At 42.2% G+C, this 21,411-nt stretch overlaps 1 protein-coding gene across 3 annotated transcripts in view; it reads right to left on the bottom strand.

Annotated features, from left to right (window-relative positions):
• Nucleotides 1-7,386: 7,386 nt before the first annotated feature.
• Nucleotides 7,387-21,411, bottom strand: part of CYRIB (CYFIP related Rac1 interactor B) — an 80,604-nt gene continuing 66,579 nt past the window's right edge. For all 3 annotated transcript variants that reach the window (XM_052651851.1, XM_052651853.1, XM_052651852.1), the window contains 7 exons: nucleotides 19,313-19,449; nucleotides 18,164-18,241; nucleotides 16,031-16,147; nucleotides 14,991-15,070; nucleotides 13,624-13,750; nucleotides 12,130-12,200; nucleotides 7,387-8,242 (listed from right to left, as the gene is read on the bottom strand). In XM_052651851.1, coding sequence (XP_052507811.1) covers nucleotides 8,179-8,242; nucleotides 12,130-12,200; nucleotides 13,624-13,750; nucleotides 14,991-15,070; nucleotides 16,031-16,147; nucleotides 18,164-18,241; nucleotides 19,313-19,449 — 674 coding nt within the window. In that variant the 3' untranslated portion in view covers nucleotides 7,387-8,178. The remainder of the gene's footprint in view (nucleotides 8,243-12,129; nucleotides 12,201-13,623; nucleotides 13,751-14,990; nucleotides 15,071-16,030; nucleotides 16,148-18,163; nucleotides 18,242-19,312; nucleotides 19,450-21,411) is intronic.

Here is a 21,411-nt window from a genome sequence, read left to right as displayed (position 1 = left end):
GGAGGGTGCCCCACCACCTTGACTCCAGGGAGCGGCTGGCCCAGAGCCTCCACACAGGTGGCCCCAGGTGACGGTGGGGCTCCACCCAGCTCAGCTCACACTCCTCTCTCCCTCTCAGGACCAGCCCCCAGACCTCAGTTGCCCATCCAGGTCTGGGGCAGTGGGGGCCCCAGTAAGGCTAGAGTCCTACCTTGGATCAGGATTCTTCCAGGAGGGCCTGTAGAGGCTGGTACCAGAACACCCTCCCCATTGCCGACAGTTGGGTAGCTCTGGGCATATCCTGCCCTCTTTGTGCTTCTTTCTCCTGTAAAATCACCACCCCCCATAAAATGGGGTGATTAGAATTCCTAGCTCGTAGGATTGTAGTGAAAATTTTAAAAGTTGTAAATAAAGTGTTCAGCACAGTGCCTGGGTGTCAGCTATTACTGTGCCATGTCATTAAGAATGGGATCGCTGTCGTGGAAGAAGCTGCTCGACCTCTCTCCAGGTTCACAAAGGACTTGGCCAGCTTCCCGTTCATTTCAGCACCCTGCCGCTCTCCTTCAGCCTGTTTCCCCACCTGTAAAATGACAGCGGTGGGTCAAACTGCTCCGTTGTCACCCAGCGGCACTGTTCAGGGATTTCACTACAGACCGGGGTGCAGGCTAAGGGCTGTGAGTGTTCGTGTGTGCAGAGGGCAGTGTGGGTGTGCACATGTGTGTGTTTCAGGCAATTCACGGGGAGCAGAGGAAGAGCCTGAGGCCAGGACCGGGTCTCCCCACTCCCAGCTCCGTGCTCTTCCTAGCAGAGCCCACCCAGAGGGAAACGAGTAAGCGCTCAGAGGCAGGGCGATCACTCAGCAGGAGCACTTTATATATTCTCTTCTACCGATGAAACTTGTCTGACAATCAAAACAGTGGTCACTGTGAAACAAAAGTTTCAGAAAGGAATGAAGAACATTTTAATCTCCTTAATTCCACTTCTCAGAAATAACCAATATTGACATTCTGATGTTTATCCTTTCAGTATTTTTCCCATCACTCATATAAATTATCTTGCAGTAACTTAGTTTTATACACTTACTTTTTAAAAAAATGTAGTATATTGCGTGCTACAATCAGTTACAGTTACAGTCTCTGTAACCTGAGAAGCGAGGTTTCAGGCAAGAGGATCTTCACAGACCTCATACTAACCCCTGGGAGGCCCTCTTCTGGAACCAATGCACCAATGTCACGCTTTCACCACATTTGAGTGTCCTCAATTCTGTCTAGGGAGTGTGGACAGGGGCTCCGCCTTGTGGGGAAAACAAGAAAACACACACTTTTCACTCTACATTGCCAGAATCGTCCAGCCCATCAAATAAATCAAGCCTCTTGTTTTGCATTGTTGCTCTGTGGGCTCAGTGAGGCCCACATTTTTAATAAGTTAATGAGCCACAAGTAATTTTAAAGGGATTAATGTTTAACTCATGTGTGTCTTGTTGCTGCTGCTAACTTGCTTCAGTCATGGCCGACTCTTAGCGACCCCATAGACGGCAGCCCACCAGGCTCCCCCGTCCCTGGGATTCTCCAGGCAAGAACACTGGAGTGGGTTGCCATTGCCTTCTCCAAGGCATGAAAGTGAAAAGTGAAAGTAAATTTGTTCAGTTGTGTCCGACTCTTAACGACCCCGTGGACTGCAGCCTACCAGGCTCCTCTGTCCATGGGATTCTCCAGGCAAGAGTACTGGAGTGGGCTGCCATTGCCTTCTCCCATGTGTGTCTTAAAGGACATTAAATGAGTCCATATACATGATCTTCATGAAAATCCTTTCTTTCCCTCTCTGAACTTCATCACACAAACTGGCCAGTCTTCTCTCCCAGCAAAAGTCTTCCCTTTTGCAGGGGAGGGAGTGGATGTCCAGTGGCAACAAAAGCCTGCTCTCTTGTAGTCTGGTGAGCACATAATATTCTTCCATAATTATATGTCTTTAAGTTAAACTTTCTTGAAAAATAGCTTTTGCCTCAAATGAGAGGTGGTCATAAATGAACCAACACTGTACTAATTAAATCAAACTAGTTCTATTGTAGAAAGTGAGGATTCTGTCATCAAAGTTGGAGAAAAATAATATGTTGAGCAAGGGCTCTAAGGGCAGTAGATTTTGACTGAAAATTGGCCCTGTCAGTAGCTGTGTGACCTCAGGCAAGTTTCTTCACCTCTCTGAACATGTCTTCTCATGTTTGCACCCCTTGAATAGCAAGCTTACATACTGTGGTTTCCTCCCTTTGGAGGACCACTAGCAAGCCCATCCACCGGCCCTGAGAGGATGATTCTTGTCTGAACTCTCCTTTCAGCAGCTAAGTCTGGGGCTCTAGGAGGTGTTAGCTTGGGGCCGGCCACAGAGCTGGGACAGGTGAGCTGCCCCGCAGCCCTGGGGGTCTGGGCACAGGCGCCTCCGCCGCCTTTGACCCCTGGGAGCAGCTCTCCCCTCTCAGGACCCCAGAAGCCAGTGTTGGCTCAATAGCTACTCCGGGTCTGAGGTGGAACCGTGGAGATTGACTTTTACAGATGGGGAAAGCGGGGCCCAGGGAAGTCGTAAAGCAAGAGAGGGGCAGAAAGGGATCAAACCTGCAGAGTGGAGACTCCCCTACACAGACTGTCTGGCGGTCCACCCTCCACAGCCCTACCCCTTCTCCCAGCCTCTCACAGCCAAATGCTCCCGGGAGAACCCCCACCCCAACCCCGGACCAGACCAACGAATGCCAGGTGCTCAGGGCAGAAGCCCTGCCTGGAGCAAGGAGCCGATGCTTTCGGGACCTAGAAACCACCCCTCACTCTGCAGGGCACGCTCCTGGCACCTGCCCCCAGCCCCGTCCTCCCGGGTGGCTCAGGTCCCAGGCCAGGATGGCCCTGGACTCCTCTCACACCCACATCCGGTCTGTGGAGGGTCCCTGGGGGCTCGGGTCCCTGCTCACCGCGTCCACTCAATGACCCGCCATCATTTCTGCCTGTTAGCGCAATGGCTCGCCCGGCCTCCCCGCCTGTCCCTGCTCACCTCATTCTGTTCCTGGCACAGCAGTTGGAGTGAACCTTATCAGATACATCAGATCCAGTCACTCCTTCGCTCTGAGCCTGCTGATGAGGAGACCGAAAGCCAGTTTTCCGGTGGCCTCTGCAGCTCTGCCCTCCCCACTGGTGGCCTCTGCTCCCCATACGCCCTCTTCTTACACCCAGAAACCCGCTGCTCTCCTCCACAAAAGCCCCACTCGGCACCCATCTTTGGTCCCAGGACACTGTCTAGGTGGGCTGTGAATAGGTACTAAGGTTGCTGACACCAGAATGTGCTGTGAGCACTGCTGGAATTACCACTAGACCAGAGTGCTGTGTTTAAAATAATCACGCTGCTAGTTTTGGTTTCCAATAGGCAGTTAATCACCTGCCCAGTTAGAGAAATGGCACTTCCTCACAGTTAGTTTCAGTATTCTTGCTGGGAGAATCCCATGGACAGAAGCTCCTGGCAGGTTAGAGTCTATGGCGTCCCAAGAGTTGGACATGACTGAGCGACTAAGCACACACAGTAAGTTCTGGCTTCCCGGGTGATGCTAGTGGTAAAGAACCTGCCTGCCAGTGCAGGAGACCTAAGAGGTGTGGGTTCAATCCTTGCGTCTAGAAGATGCCCTGGAGGAGGAAATGGCAACCCACTCAAGCAATCCTGCCTGGAGAATTCCATGGACAGAGGAGCCTGGCAGGCTGCAGTCCATAGGGTCGCACAGAGTTGAACCAGACTGAAGCGATTTAGCAACAGCACACAGCACCGCAGTTCAGTTCAGTCGCTCAGTCGTGTCCAACTCTTTGCGACCCCATGAATCGCAGCATGCCAGGCCTCCCTGTCCATCACCAACTCCGGGAGTTCACTCAGACCCACGTCCATCGAGTCCGTGATGCCATCCAGCCATCTCATCCTCTGTCGTCCCCTTTTCCTCCTGCCCCCAATCCCTCCCAGCATCAGGATCTTTTCCAATGAGTCAACACTTCGCATGAGGTGGCCAAAGTATTGGAGTTTCAGCTTTAGGATCAATCCTTCCAAAGAACACCCAGGACTGATCTCCTTCAGAATGGACTGGTTAGATCTCCTTGCAGTCCAAGGGACTCTCAAGAGTCTTCTCCAACACCACATTTCAAAAGCATCAATTCTTCGGGGCTCAGCTTTCTTCACAGTCCAACTCTAAGTTACTATTAATCAGTTATAGGATCTCTAAAGATCATTAAAATTGGGTATCTTTGCCCAATAATACCCTCCTAGACTGAGGAAAGTAGTCAGAACTGGTGCTGGGGACAACTCTGGAGTAAGTGGAGAACCGTACACGTTCATGGACGTGACACCTGGAACAGGCTACAATACAAACATCATGATGGTTACGAGACTGGCAGGCAGCACTCGTGGTGCACACGGACAGTACAGCACCAGCCAGCACAGCCCCAGGGCCACAGTAGAGGGCTAAGTATTTCAGGTATTCCGTTTCATCAGTGAGGACACACGAGACTCATCCAAAGTTACGAGTTTTAAACACAGCTCCACCACCTCGGAAGTCTACGTTTTAACTGTTCACACGGATGCAGCATTTGGCAGACAGTATAGATAAGACGTGTACTGTATGACATGAAATCAAACGTTAGAGATACTGTCTCCATTCTCATTTTACTGATGAGGAAGATACAGTTCCAAAGAAGCAATGTGGGTGGGATTATCTGAGTTTTAATCTACAGACCTTCCCACCGCCATCTTCTAGGACCACCATGCAAAGACTGTGAAATATGTGAAATAAGGGATCATTTTTTAAGAACTTATGGAGTAGCAATTACTGCCATCTCACATGGAATCAGTATGGCATTTCAACTTCAAAGACCTGGGTTTGAGCACAAATGCCTTAAGTCTAAAATACTTGGAACAATCTTAAAATAGTCTAGCATGCTTCTTAATCCAAATCCCTAAAGTGGGAAAACGGCCAAGTGAAAAGTTCTACTCATCCAGATATAGGTTGAGGGCTGCAGAAACAGGATGAAGAACACATCATGAGGGGTGTCGCTGGTCTAACGCATGAAGCAACAGTTTATCCCGTGAAGGAAGAGGCACCGGGGCCAGGGTACCGGATGAGTAAAGCGATACTGACCGGGCTGTGTTTTAGAGGTTAAGGGGGGTAAAAGGCTTAGAGTGGTAGGAGATTCACCTGCACAGAGCGGAGTCACACCTCCCTCCAGCACACCGGGCAGACCTGCTTATTGTAAAATCGTGGTCCTCTTTCCTGATGAGCCCATGGCCAGTCCCTTCTTTCTGAGGATAGACATGAATAGAGATCAGACTCGGCGGACCTTCTTACTATCTGAACGGTAAATACTAAACCTACTTTCCGGAAGCAGAGATGGCTCCTTGTAACACTATGCAGCCCCATGCTTCCAGCACACGGAAGCTGTTGTTCCGTGGTTCCAACAACCTCAACTTCTTTGAGGTTCTCAAAGACACCTGTTCTTGGAACTAGAGAACGGTCAACTTTCTGAGGGCCATATGGCCTGTCACAAGAATTCCATTCTGCTGTTGTAATGCAAAAGCAGCCAAAAGTAACATGCAAACAAATGAGTGAGGCTGTGTTCCAGTAACATTTTATTTATGGACACTGGAATTTGAATGTCATGTATTTTACACATGCCACAAAATATAGTTTTGACTTCTGCCCAACTTTTAAACATGTAGAAACTATTCTTAGTTCATAGGCTGTACAGAAATAGGTGGCAGGAGGACGGTCGCAGAGGAGTTTGCTGAGGCCTGGTCGGAGGTTGAGAGAAACTCCCACTTGTTCTGTGATGCGGAGACGACAGACTACATTAACTGCAAAGGCCACAGCAGTATTACTGTTATCTATTTCAGCCACGACATGATTTTTAATTTATATCCATTCAAGCACTTACACTTGGCACCTCCTTAGATCCAGGTACTGGGGAAAATCCTAGGGATGCTTAAGGGACATCAGACGAGGCTCTTAAGTTTTCATGGGATAAGGAAAGTGGTCCGGTGAGACGGCAGCAATGTTGGATGAGACACTTGTAAGAGAGTCTTAGGGCTGCCATGACTGACTAGCCTCAACTGCGTGGTTTAAAACAAGACAAGTTTATTCTCTCCCAGTCCTGGAGGTCGAAATTCTGAAGCAAAGGTGTCGGCAGGATTGGTTTCTTTGGCAAGGCTCTCTGGGAGAAAGTTCCCCAGCGTCCATTGCTGCCGGCAACTCTGGGCCCTCAGTTTGCAGACACACGGCTCCCTCCACTCACGCCTCCATCTTCACACGGCCTCTGCTATATCCAGTTCCCCTTTTTTCCTCTCATACTGAGTTTATGACCCCATGTAATCCAGGATGGTCTTATCTCCAGATCCTTGACTTAATGTCGGCTGCAAACACCCTTTTTTCCAAATGACGGGGCATCTCCAGGTTCCAGGTGGACTTACCTTCAGGGAAGCGGGACTATTTAACCTTACATCCTCTTTATTGGAAGGTGGCTCCTATTATCCCCAAGGCTTTGTCAAGGAGATGACACAAGCTGATCCTCCAAAGATGAGAGCTGCTATTCCTCAGATGAACGTGAGGGAGGAAGGGGATGACAGGCTCAGGGACCAGTGGGACCCAAGTGTGACACTGAGTGGAACAATCTGAGCAGCGTGCAGCTGAGCCTGGCTGGTAGCAGGCTGTGGGTGGCAGAGAGGTGAGCAGGGATTCTATCATGACAGGCTGTGAGCATGGCCATCTGGTACTAGTGAGCCAGAAACATGGATGGAATTCTCTGGGATTTTCTCCCAGATAACCCTTAACCCAGCATGGGTGGACGAGACAAACTTTAAGCAGTTTCTCCCCACTAGGACACTTTATGGTTACGATGTATGATCTTAAATAATCACATGAAGCTTCCTACCATTAGCAACACTGCGGCCTTCAGTTTCTCCTGGGAAGTCCCTCGTATACTCTCTCTCCTCCCAGTATTCAGGACAGTTCTTCCTTCCACATACTATTTCAAGTTGCTACCTTCCAGCTCCTGAGAACAGCCCTTCAAGCAAAAGTGTAGTTTCCCTTCTGTTGCTACATCCATGCAAGAGTAAATCAAGGATAAAAGTCAAGTGTGACAAGATTACTAGGTCTTATCTTTTGGTAAAGAATCCCCCTGCAATGCAGGGTTTGATGACTGGGTCAGGAAGAGCCCCTGGAGAAAGAAATGGCTACCCACTCCAGTATTCTTGCCTGGAGAAACCCATGGACAGAGAAGCCTGGTGGGCCACAGTTCGAAGGGTCACAAAGAGTCAGACAAAAACTTGGTGGCTAAACCACCACCACCTCTAGTCTTGTACACAGCAAGATTTTAAAAGCAATTAAAGTAATAAAAAAAGGACCCAGTTCTCCCCTAAAAGGGGGAAAAATGTATTATACACATACATTCCAAAAAAACACATAGGGAAAGCTCTAGAGACCTAGAATCAAAACATCAGTAAGCCAAACCACACTTAGAAAAATGAAAGCTGATTTTTATTTTATCATCAACAGCCATTCTTTAAACATGAACATGCATACGTAATATTCTACGCACACATCACAGTTTTTTAACGTTAGTTAATAAAGGTTAAACACACAACATACATCCTTACAAAAAAAGTCAAAATGCAAACTTAAAACTTTAAACAAAAGTCTTACTAATTTAAAAAAAGTGTGTGTTGGGTACCATTTGTACAACACAGTTAATTTAAACATTTTTATTTTGGCTGCACATGAAAAAAGCGGCAGTAGAAAATAAAGTCATTGAGGGTTTTTAAATAGCAGAATAGGCAGTTTTGCCATGCAGGAGAAGCAATATTAAATATTAGTTTTCAAAAAAAATCCACATTTAAAAATATTTAGTTCAAGTCACAGAATTTTTCTCAGTAGAGACCCCAATGCGATGCATAATTAGCTGCCTTAGATGGCCTGTTTGAAAGGACAATATCCCTTCAGAGTATAACTTTACTGATTTTGGCACAGAAAAGAAGTCTTAAAGATCAAGAACATGATTAAAAAAGAGGGAGAGGAACAGAGGAAAGAAATAAAAAGCAAGAGTAAATGAGATAGTAATTGCAATCACTAAAAACTGTGCATTCTCAGTCACTGCAGAATACTGTCTTCTGTCTACAGCAGGTGCTTTTCCAGAACTGTTATTGCAGCATGGATTTAATCTGCTTGGAGGTAGTCTCATCATTCAAATGTTTTGTTGTGTACCTATGAGGGGCAAAACATCCATTTTAGGGGGTTAAAAACACAAACAAACATAACCTGCATCAGGTTCTGTAATTACGGTAAGAGAAACAACTGCCCAGGAGAGCTTGTCTTGCGCGAGAATGCCTTTCAGTCCAGCTCTACCCCTGTTCAGCCCCTGCTGGCTGATGCTCCTCCTACCTTCAAACAGAGTATCCAATGGCTGTTTTACTCATTTGGAACTAACTACCTCATTGAAAAGATTTGGTGAGATTCTACAGTAAACAATTATCTATAACTTCCCTCTCAAAGGAAAATAGCTGTCCAATATCAAAGGATGGCAAATTATACCCACGGATCAAATCCAACCTACCATCTATTTTTGTATCGCTAGCATATTTTTGGAGAAGGCAATGGCACCCCACTCCAGTACTCTTGCCTGGAAAATCCCATGGATGGAGGAGCCTGGTAGGCTGCAGTCCATGAGGGTCCCTAAGAGTCGGACACGACTGAGACACTTCACTTTCACTTTCATGCATTGGACAAGGAAATGGCAACCCACTCCAGTATTCTTGCCTGGAGAATCCCAGGGACGGGGTAGCCTGGTGGGCTGCCGTCTATAGGGTCGCACAGAGTCGGACACGACTGAAATGACTTAGCAGCAGCATATTTTTACATTTTTAAATGGTTGAGAGAAAAAGTAAAAAAAAAAAAAGAAAAAGAAAAGTATTTCACGTTAATGTGGAAATTCCATCAAATTCAAATTTCAGAGCTTATAACATTTTACTGGAACAGAGCCATGCTGATTCACTTAAGCATCGTCTGTGGTCACCTTCCTGCTACAAGGGCAGAGCTGAAGAGCTGTGACAGATGCCACAGGGCCTACAAAGCCTAAAATATTTGCTTATTCTCTGCTCCTTTATGAAAAGCTTGCAAACTGCTGTTCTCCTTTGTATTTAAGACAGTTCATCCTCACATTTTCATCAAGAAAAGGCCAACAGCATCTAAGAAAAGCAACTACTAACACTATTGAAGAATAAGAGGGTAACTATCTAGCACTGAACCCGACTCCCAGGTCTAGTTTTATTTCTCTTTCTCTTATGGTCAAAGAAACCTGGTTCCATTTCTCCATCTGTAAAATACAGACATGGCTCGTTGCTTTCTCCTCATTGCATAGTGTCAGTTGGAGGGAACTATATCATTACTACAGAAAAGTATTCAAAACAAGCAACTATATACATATATATACGCACACACAACTATATTATTTAAAACTTGATTCCGAGGAAAAGAATGGAGTGAGCATCTGTAGTAAATAAGCTATTCCTTAAAAAAGAAAATAATGCAGCAAAAATGTGTTCTATTTTGTAGAGACAGAAGTAACAACACTTGCACAGCATTTTGGGGATTCCAAAATGCTTTCTTAACAGTATCTTCTTTGCTTTTAGTGAAGCATGTCAAGAGCTAGGTTGGTTTAGTTTAAGCAGTGTTTCTCAAAGTACCAACAATATCTACAACACACAGGGTGCTTATTTATAAAATGAGGTGCCTGCCCCCCTACTCCAGACCTAACGAAGAAACTAGACTCTCTGGAGGTGGTAACCTGGGAATCTGCATTTCCCTTCCATCCAGATGATTCCAGAGCACAATGATTCATCTCAGAGTAAACCTATGGCTTGATAATGCAGTATCAAGTATATGGGATTTTGAGAATAAAACCCTGAATCTGAAAATAGACTCCAACATTTATTAGTTGTATCATCTTTAAGTCTCTCAAGAGCTTCAGGTACCTACTGCAGGATGGAGACACCCCCACTGGCCCATACCCACCAGCTACTTCACTAAGCTGTGGTGAAGAGACAATAAAGCCGCAGACATGAAACTGCATGGTAGATGTAGGGTGATATAAAACTGTTACTAATTATAACCACCACTACATCACAACAGGTATACTGGTTAACCTCACACAACCTCCCAGGGGGGAAATAACAACCGGACACAGAATATGTGTTTCACTCTGAGTAAGAACAGCTCAGGAATTATCTCTGCAGCGAACTTTTATTTTCTGACTTCTATCATATTATTTAAAAGGAAACCTACAGCTGCCAGGTGGCTCTTGCCTCAACTGGCAGACAGTGAGTCTTCTCCCCCTTTCTCTCAAACATAGCCTGTTTGCGGCGGACGTCAACAGCTTTATACTCACTGCCACTGCCCTCCTCTGTCCCACACCAAATTACTTTCACACTGTGAAAAACAGAAGTGAACTTTGCGTTTTACATTACTATTGGAAGCACAGTCCCGTCAGGGTAAATAAATGTTACACTAAAACTTCCTAGACCTCTATTATTTCTTACTTTAGGGAAAAAAGTGTTCCTGTCACTTGCTGGCTTTGGAAGAGCCTAGCCAATCAGAAAGGAAAGGGCTTGGGAGAAGAGCTCAGGCTGACTGCAACATGGGGAATCCTCAGAAAGGGATCAAGCAGCAAGAATCACAATACTGTAAATATTGATAGTGAGAAGTCTCCAGAGTAAAAAATTAAAAGAACTTAAGGTTTCTGATAGGCTTATGGTTGAAACAGTTTGACCTAAGGATTTTTTTTTTTTTGGTTGTTATGTTATGTTCCTTAATCATTCGGGTTTTCACTTAGAATACATCTTCTTTTTATTTATTTTTTAGTTGAAGGATAATTGTTTTACAACACTGTGCTGGTTTCTTCCAAACAACGAGAATCAGTTAACTATACGTATATATATATATATCTCCCCTCCCTCTTAAGCCTTCTTCCCACCCCCACCCCCAGAACAGATCATCTTTATTTAGACAGTCACTGCTTATAGAATATTTTTCATCATCTTAATAAAATAATTTCATGGTTCCACTCAGCTGAAATGACACAGCCTAGATTCTGCTTAATGATGCACCAGATGTGACTAAGTGTCCAAAAAGAATAAACAATGTTTTGCTTACGAAACATGTGAGGAAAGTAATACTATATTGGAAATCAGTTTATTCTATTACGTGAATTACAATGCACTACAATAGCCTATGACTTCAAAAAGTCACTGAATAAATATCTGCATTCACAGTTTTGTGTTCAAACACAAAACAATCAAGTAACAAGCAAATCATCTTTTACATTAGGGAAATGATAACTACCAATTAAATCTTTGTAGTCAAGACTCTGTAACGGGTTGAGATTTTCATTTAAAAATAGTCCAGGATTCGAAGGAGCTTTAGTAACTACTATAAGTAAATAACTTGTTTAGTAACTAAACAAGTAAGTCTAAACTGAGAAGACAGACATCAAATAATGACTGCTTTATTTTCATTATAAAAACTGCACAAAAGTAATAAAGATCTGTAGTATGAACACAGAAATATAATTATACTATACTAAGGGAAAAGTTCAGCTATAAAACAGTTTGTATAATATTATTTTGTAAAAGGTAACTTTTATATAAAGCTATGACTATATACAAGTATTTTAAAAAGAAACTCTGGAAGGATATGCATCATGTTAAAAAAAAAAAACTGAAAGGGTATATATCAAAATGTGAATAGTGGTTTATTTCGAAATAGTGCGGGTTCTGTGTTTTCTTCTTAAAATTTTCATGTTTTCTGAGTTTTATACAATTGCTTTTATTAAAAAAAACAAAAAAGCAGTGTGTCCTTTGAGGCGGGCAGAAAAGTGAAAGCCATACTCCACGGCAAAGAAATGAAGCTGCTATTTTCTGTGGGACACATACACACACATTCTTCATTATAAAAAATACTGTGACCAATATTTGAAAGCAAGACTACCAATAAGCAACATGAGATCTTCACATTTCTAACATTTATGTGTTATTCACACACTGAAACAACATCTTAACACGTCCACCCTATCCACATGTACCTGTGCGCATACCCACCTGAGAGCATTGAGAAGACCTTCTACACTGTTAGGAGGCTGGTCCTTAAGAACCTTGATACAGCCTTTCATCTATGTAGAAAATGAAACAGAAAAGGTGAAACATTGAGTTTTCATCTAACATTCATTCTCAAAACAGTTAATACTTAAACCAGCTCTGTAACTATGGCACTCATGAGAAATTACACACTACAAATGTCAAAACAATTATTCTTAGAATGGGGGAAAAAATCTACCCAAGTGTTATTTTCAGTTTGTCAATCAAACAAAACTTTTTGGAAACCAAATCAGATGAACAGAACATACCCAGCACACTAATGAGAAAACTAAGGGTTTACTAAAGTAGGACATTCAGGAAAAGTTGTTGAGTAGCCTTTTAAAGGATGGAATGGACACACTGGTAAGAAAAAGAGGCATTCCAGGTAGACGAACCCAATAAAAAAAGTAAGAAAGCTCATCATATGCAGAGGGCTAAGGTGAATCGCACAGGGCAGTTCACAGAGGGCCTCAAAAGCCAGGAGGACTCATGGGGAACTGATGGGGATGGCAGCAGAGACTTGTCACAGGCTTCACAGAAAGGGAACAACTTGATGAAAATGATCCGCAAGGAAGATGAGCCCGATTACTGTGAGAAAGCATAGCATGGCAGAAACACCACAGGCTTCGAAAGCCATGGAGACATGGATTCAAAATCCAGGTACCGTTCACTAGCAATTACATTAAGAAATCTCCCTAAACTTTCTTTCTCTATTAATACAGGGGAAATAACACCTACATCCTAAGAGTATTTTCAAAGTTAAATGAGAGAGCAAATGTTGAAATTCCTGGGACACAGTAATGACTCAAAAAATGTTGATTTTCTCTTTACATGGGATAGATGAAGACAAGACTGATAAATCATCAGTTCTCTATACATGAAATGCCAAGAGTCTGTCAAAGGGTAACTGAAAGACAATTCTCAGAAAATAATGGTTAAAATTCTCATGAACCCGACGTGAGAGTAAGGCAAGAAATTAGAAAGCAGAGAAACTCAGGCTACGACCACAAATCGTGACGACTGGGAGGAGCAGGAACAGTGTACGGTCCTCAGCTTCCTTCACTGGGGCACCTCTACTGACCTTTAATCTATACGTGAAAGCAAGTCTTTTGTTTAAAAATGGCCTTTGGTCGAAGGAACGAAACGAGACAATAAAAAGATTTTTTAATGTTTCATTATTTATTTACATATACTGCGAAATATGTGGAAGTACCACTTTATGAATGAGGCTTCCCCACAAGGAGATACTCTAAAACAGTGCAGTTACCTTCAGTCATTCTATTCCACCTGTATAAGAAATAGCATGAGAGAAGAGAAAACCAAAATATACCATTATCACAAACTATAAAACTAAATTTTGAGACAAAGTGTAGCCGGCCAGCTCTTTAAATAAAAGTCTATGGTTTCCACTTATGTTTGAAATTACTGGGAATTACATAAAAAACAAATACAACTTACATCAATTTTTGAAGTTTTGGCAAATGCTCCCACTGGATGCACGTGGTCATAGAGTATTATGACGCCCACCATTACCCTCAAGCAGAATGACACTGTCTCTTCATTTGTAAATCTGCTTCTGTACTCCCTGGAGGGTAGGAAACATAAAGGTGGATGAGGCCCATCACAGACTCATGAGCTGGCTGATGCTCAAAGTTATCTCCTGCTGATATATAAAAGGGACGCTGAGACTATACCCTCACCTTCTCTGCAACGAGATTCCCAGAGAAATAAGGGGGCGGAACAGTTATCACTTATACATCCTGGTCTCATACGCATGTTGGTATCTTGCCCCTTCTGCTCAGTAGAGATCAGACAATTTTAGAGAGATTAAAAGTAGCCCCAAAGTAAAAGTTTGGGGATAGGTGCTCTGAGAAAGGCTGTCATCATCAATGTGATGAGAAAAGCCACTAGCTTAATAGAGAAAGTATTGGCATTTATCGACATTAACTTGATCTAAACATATTACTATACTGCAGGCTTTTAATATTCTAAAATTCAATCACAGTCTTCTCTCAAATGGGAAAAAGGAAACAGCACTTTTCGTCTACAAGGAGGGCAGTATGGCATAGCAGAAGGAATCCAGACCACAATGGAGACACCCAAGCATGCGTGTGAGGCCAGTCACCATGCACAAGTCCCTTCACTCCCCAGGACCCTGCTCCCCTAGATGAGGATGACAACGGTCTGAGGGTAAGCAGTTGCTCTCTTACTTCAAAAGGTTTTCCAATAAGATGAGTATATAAAATTGTTTTGGAAAATAAAAAGCTCCAAAAAACTAAAGTTATATAATAAAATCATACTATTCAGGAATATAGGAAGAATTCTTTCCGCCTGCTGACAGGAAAATCCAGACAGAAAACATTGTGGTATATGTTACAAATGGTTTGACAGCGAGGAGAAACCCAGAAGAGAATTTAGGTCAGTGCTGGGGACAACAAAGAAGACTTAGGACTAATAACTAAAGCTGAGAGGAAGGGATAAGCGTTTAAGAATATTTCTAGCCCTCTAGCAAAAAGGCAAAGTGCTCTTTGAAAAGGAAAGAGAATACCTGAGAGGCATAACCAGATGAGCTTTAAAGTTCTTCCCCTATCCTCTCAAAAGCACACAAAACCCCTATTCTGAAGCATCTGACTGGTCTGATGAACCTGAAAACCATATGTACTTTACACATTTAACCAGAACCTACATTAAGCTGCGTAATTATTTTAATTTTGTTTATTACATACTTGGGATATATTTAATTCCACCTTCCAAATATGACATTCATATCTTTGTCAATCATTTCAACAGGACTGTTAAAGTGAAAAAGATCAGCAAATACTCACGGTGTTTCAAGCATGACTCTGCACACACTAGCCATGGTGCTTAGACAATCTGTGGTATTTTCTATTGGTAAATTTTTATTCTGTAAAAGTGTACAGAGAACAAAAGAGTGATGAACAGCTATTACTTACGAAAAATTTAAAACCTACCATAACATGAAAAATTATCAACTTTAAAATCTGATTTCTCCTCTAAATTTTGTTTTAGAAAATGCACTAGAAAAGAAAATGCACTAGATTCTAGGCCCTGTTCTAAGCTCTGAGGACACAGCTAGGAGCAAGACAGCTGAGATCCGCCCATCTCTCAAGAAGCCCTTACATTTGAGAGCTGGGCGGGAACAGCCACGACATGCAGACGACGCCCCAAGAGACCCGTGACACGTGGATTTGATCCTAAGGGCCCTGGGAAGTCGACTGGAGACCTTTCCCCGCTCCAAAACCTATTCATTTTTAATTGAAGGAAAACTGCTTCACAATATTGTTGGCTTCTGCCATAGGTATACATGCGCCCCCTCCCTCTTTAACTTCCCAAACTGGAAACCTTTTATGCAGAGAAGGGAACGTGGTTTGGGTCTTAAGAAGACTACTTGGCTACACTCAGGAGACAGGCCCAGTGGGTCAGAGCATGAATGCAGAAATCCAGGTAGGAAGAGGTGGGGTGCTACGGAGAGGTAGCTCGAGGTAGTAGTAAAGAGTCAAGTTCTCAGACTCAGCGTACACTTTAATAAGAAGAACCAGTAAGACTGATGTAGGGGTGAGATAAAGAAAGGAACTGGCGATGAAAACCCTTAAGTTATCTGCTTGTACAGTGTCAAGACCTCACTGTGGTCAGCAGATCATGGAGGTGTCGACTATCCATCCTAATGGTGACTGCCGATAGGTGGCAGGTGTGTACACGTGGGTCTCAGGGGAGAGGACCAGACTCAGTGCACAAGGCGCATCTATCAGCTTAGAGGGTCTGTAGTGGACTCACTGAGCCCATCCTATCTGAACACAGGCTGAAGAAAAATGACACAAAGAATAACTTCTTAGGCAATGCCTACCTCTGATACAAACTTTGTTGTAGCATCACTTAAGGTTTTCAGCATTGGAGTTGCCTCAGCATAAAACAAAGACATTCGATTTGCCAATTCATTATTTACTTCATTTTCTCCTTCTGCCTGTGTGGAAAAGAAGGACACTTAATATCAGCTTCTTAAGTTATTAAAATAATATTATAAACGGACCTAGGCCAAGGTGCCTAGCTAATGCTTGCCAATCTATTAATTATAAATGCGTACATTCTAGACCCTCAAATGTACACAAAGCTTACATTATCTTTAACAAGAAAAAGATTAAAATATAAAGAAATTTTTTTAAAGATTAACTTCTTTAAAAATATTTTAAATGATATTAAGCCACTAAATGAAACGTGAATGGGCTGCCTGCTGTACACAAGAGACCATCTAAATGCCACAGAGGACAGAAAGATGCCTATGACATCACACCCTATTAGGAGCAAGCAAATTTCCACACAGCTTATCTTAGTAACATGCCAAGAGACAAGGAATAAAGTGGGGGATGAGGGGAGGACTAAGACTGGAAGGAACTAAACAGATGCATGGAAGGGCTAGGCTTTGGCAGATGTTGATAAACAGGTACACAGGGCATTTCAACCAGACAGGGGGCAGAATATGCTTTCAAATGACTTGGCAGAGTGTAAATTCAAATAGGTCAGTGTAATAAGGGACAGCAACCAGTGAAAGAAAGCTGGAAGGGAAAGCTGGGGTCAGACTAAATCTTAGCTTCAGGTCATATTTTTCTTCTGTAGCTAATGGGAAGCCACTCAACGTTAGAAGAAAGGGGTAACAATTAAGCCAATCTTCAAAATAAAGTTAACTATTGATGGCGGACTGTACCAAAAATAGAGAGAGAGATAGTGTGCCAGAAAATAAGTTCTGCAGCTACAGAACAGTTGCCAAAAACAGTGGGAATTAGGCTCTCAACTGGGACAGAAGTACTAAGAGATGAGATGGGAAGGGGGGCAGGGCAGTGAAGAAATCTGAGAAAAATGGCACTTGACCGCGACTGAACTGACCTATAATTACTGACAGCAAAAGGCACTACCAAGCAAGATTTCAGTGCCTTTGGTCTTGGATGATGGCAGGATGGCTATAACAGAAAATTGGGTCATTTTATTTTACTTTATTTTACATAGTGAGTATGAAAAAGACAGACAGTAAGGTCAGCCTCACAGAATAAACTGGCTTATGCAAAACCAAACAAATACATGTAACAGATGCTTAACTAAAAGAAATCTTTCTTCTGATCCAGGCCTGTCTTAAGAGCAATGACTTCATGAAATATTTACTCAATGGTCTTGTTTCTTTGGTTTTTTTAACTGGAGGACAATTGCTTTACAGTATTGTGGTGGTCTCTGATGACCTTTTTGGTTTTTTAACCTTTTATGCCACTTAACACTCCTTACAAACTTACATAGTATTTCTTCATTAAACTATCTACTTGAGGCCAGGGATGATCCTAGAAATTTTCTCTGCTTCCCATACAAATCAGCACAATATAGGTCCACAAAATATCCAGAGAAAAAGATAGTATTTTTCTCACACTTAAGGTTGGCATTTGATGTCTAGGAGAAAAGAGTATTAATTAAAACGAGAGGTCGAGAGGCTAACAGGCCAGAAGAGATGCTATGCTAGCCGACCAACAGGCTCAGAGCCGTCTTCTCACACGACAGTGTCACACAGACGTGCTTGGGGTCCAAGACCCCGCTCCCCTTCCTGCCAGAGTTAGTGCTGTTCCTATTCCAGGTCAACCTCTCCCCAAGAGTTTTCCAATCTAAGAACATGGGGACAAATAACTCATAACCACTAATTCATGAAACTTTTCTGCAGTTAAAACAAGAAAACAAAGAGAAATTTTTTATCAATGTTATATAGACAAAAAGCAGTTTTACTGGAGTAGCTGTGGAACCAAGTACAAAAATAGGTAAATACCATATGGCTTGCTACAGTTTTCTCTTTTTTCCCACAGCTGTGGATGCCTGTAATTATTAACTTTACTACTATCTTTAGCTTTATCTGAATGAATGAGGGAATGAATGAATGAGTAAAAGACCAAACTGAACAAATCGAGATCTGAATTATTATTGTCATGCCATAATTCAAGCTTTAACTTACTGGAACATTATTAATCCTCATGCGACTCAATGTCCTTCTGTAATAGCTGAAGTCATTCTGTATGGCAGGATTTGTCATCTAAAGAAAACATTTATAAAAGAAAAAGTTATTAGTATAAAAATTAAATAAAGTATCTATTAGAGTTGAAATTAGTTAATTTACATTATTGAATTTGTAATACCACTTTAAGAACTAAAACCGTTATCATCCAAGATGACGATCTGCACTTACATTATGTAACACTGTGCTTACTGCACTGATTTGCTAACTGTCTCATGATGGACACAGAAGACTGTGCACACTGGTTTTCAGTCACAGTCAGTACACTGTCCTTCTTTCTTCTCATTAATTTCAGGTACCAGATGAAAAGGCTGCTCACCAAAAATGGTATTACCAAATAGACAAAAACAAAAAGGAATGTGTAGCCACTCACTGTGGGTTATTACAATTAATATAGAGGGCAGTCGTCAAATAGACTAAAATTTTATAAACAAACCATTTGTGTTCAAAGTATGAATAAAGGAGAATAGCTGTCTATGATATAATGTTCATAAAATGCTGGAGTTAGGAATCCAGCTCTTCCATTTTCTAAACAAGGTACGTGGGGTGCTGCAAAGTCAGAGGACTTGCCTCATTGTTCGTTACTATGATAGAAATGGAATTAAGGTCTCCTGATATGGAATTTAAGGCTTCTTTCTTTAAATGCACTCCTTCTAGTAAAAAGGATGTAAATAAGTAGAGGCAGGGAAGGGGAGGGTGTGAGAGAGAAGACAGAAGGGAAGAAAGGAAAGAAAGAGAGGGGTAGGAGAGAGAAAGAAAAATCAACATTGTTATACATTAACAGAAGAATGCTGGGGGAAAAACTGGGGATGAGCAGAAAAGAAAAAAATATTAGAAGATGTCAATATTGTTTCAGAGATACTTTTTAAAATGAAGCTAAATGAAAACTGAATATTGAGCAATTTGTTGTTTGCTATGCTACACCAAAAAGCCTGCATAATTTTTAAATCCAGTTTTCCACTTTTGCTGAGGAACAGCAGACATCATGCCACCACATTTTAGTAAGGGCTCCAGGCATTTCCTCCTAGTACTCATTGAAAGACGCATGATTTTCTTCTATAACAAGGAGGACCAGCAGGACAATCCTACCTTAAGTTCATCAAACCGGAGTGTAAAATGAAGAATTTCTGCGAACTGTTTAGCAAGAGCCTGCTCTCGCTCTAGATGCTGGGTGGGAGAATACGGGGTACTTGTCAGGGCTCCCAGAAGACCTCTTAATGCTGCTTCTAAAGAACAAAACATTAAGATGTTGTTTGTATCTACTTATCAAAAAGTGAGCATTTTTAAAATATTTTGATTTCAATTTCCATAAAAATAAGGTTTCTTTAAAAGTTAGATTACCTAAACATAACACTCAAACTGAGTACTGTTCACTACAATAGAAACCCTGAAGTGACTAACTCAATTTCTGTAAACCCAAATTCAGAATCATGAAGAATGTGAATCTGAATGAAATATCAGGATCAAAGGACAAATCTTACATGATTTTCACATTCTACACAGTGTTGATTTTTATGAAATGGTAACTGTGACTATGTCTTTTTTGGTGAAACTATGGTCAGTCATAACTGTATGTGGGTATGAATGAATTACCAACTTCACATACTTTGTGCTGTTTATTTAATATGTGGTTTAATAAGTAGCTTCCTGAGTGTTGTATAGCTCGCTATCTCAGGGCCATAATATCAAACATTCTAATTCATTACACAAATAAAATTGTCCCTTGAAACAACTGCTACTTTTGGAATGCCAGACTAATATTGTGTTTAAAAATGGAAATACTAAAAAATAAAAATAATAAAAATATAGAAATACTGATTCCACTTCAAAAAAATCCCAGAAATCAAACTAATACTGTTACATACTACAGAATCATGCAACAAGGCTAGTTTCTATTCAGAGAAAACAAAGTTTATAGAGTTAGATGGTGGTCTGCCATTTATGAATAAATGCTAGATTAATAAAGATATTAATGAAAACAAATTTATCTCACATCAACTTTTAAAAAGCTGAAAAACTACCAACTCTACCATTTATTTTTTTTCGATTTGATCTACCCAATTATGAACTAATACCCATAATTGTGTACTTAACCTAGTCTGTCATTTAACTTTCACTGTCAACTATGATATGGACATTACAGATGGATAAACTGAGTTTCAAAGAGGTCAGACCCCCAAGGGTATATTTCATAAATGCCAAGTGCTTCTGGCTTCACAGCCCTATTACTTCTACCATAATAAGCTGTTTTGCATATAAAATGACATTCTAACTAGCCTTCCATAACCTTTTAAGATTAAATTATTGATGAGTACCAAGAGTAAGTACTCTTTATGCGTCTATTATGTGCCAAGTACTGAGCTAGACACTATTTGTAATCCACACAGTAACTTCAAATGATAGTTATCATGGCTTTTTTAATAGTAAGTTACAAAATATATTGATGGTCTAACACGGGTCAAGCACTGGGTACACTGATGAAGATGGACACACCCTATGCTCACACACACAGAGACTAATTATACAGAGAGAAGACAGACAACTTACTACAGCTGGGATATATACTGAGAAGGGTATGGTACCATGGAAAGGTGTGAAAATGGAGCTTCACCCAGTTGCAGACTCAGGGAAAAACCTGCCTGAGTACATGACACCTGGACCAAGACTGGACCGCGCGCTAAGGATGAGAAATAGTCTGCAGACAGACAGGGCAGGGAGCCCAACCCTGAACGGAGAGGGGCACGACCGAGCAGAGAAACTGCAAGACAACAATGCAGGTGGAACAGAGAGGCAAGGAGGAGAGGAACCTAAGACTAAAACCATATGCACATCATCTGTGGGCCACACGAAGCACCCTGGCCCTGCCATCTTAGCATCCCTAGAGAAACTAAGCAGGGTAGTGACATCATCAGATTAGCATTTAAACTTCACTTCGGACTTCCCTAGTGGTCCAGTGGTTAAGAATCTGCCTGCCAATGCAAGGGACTCCGGTTCAATCCCTGGTCCAGGAAGATTACACAAGCCACAGGCAACTAAGCCTGTGAGCCACAACTACTGAGCCTGTGAGCCACAGCTATTGAGCCTGGGTACACAGAGCCTGTGCTCCACAACAAGAGAAGCCACTGCAACAAGAAGCCCCAGGCACCTCAACTAGAGAAAGCTCTCAAGCAGGACCAAAGACCCAGCCA

The sequence above is a fragment of the Budorcas taxicolor genome, chromosome 14, assembly GCF_023091745.1.
Source record: "Budorcas taxicolor isolate Tak-1 chromosome 14, Takin1.1, whole genome shotgun sequence".
NCBI classification, from domain to species: domain Eukaryota; kingdom Metazoa; phylum Chordata; class Mammalia; order Artiodactyla; family Bovidae; genus Budorcas; species Budorcas taxicolor.
The sequence above is the reverse complement of the archived record's forward strand: the minus strand, read 5'-3'. Positions and strand labels throughout refer to the sequence as shown.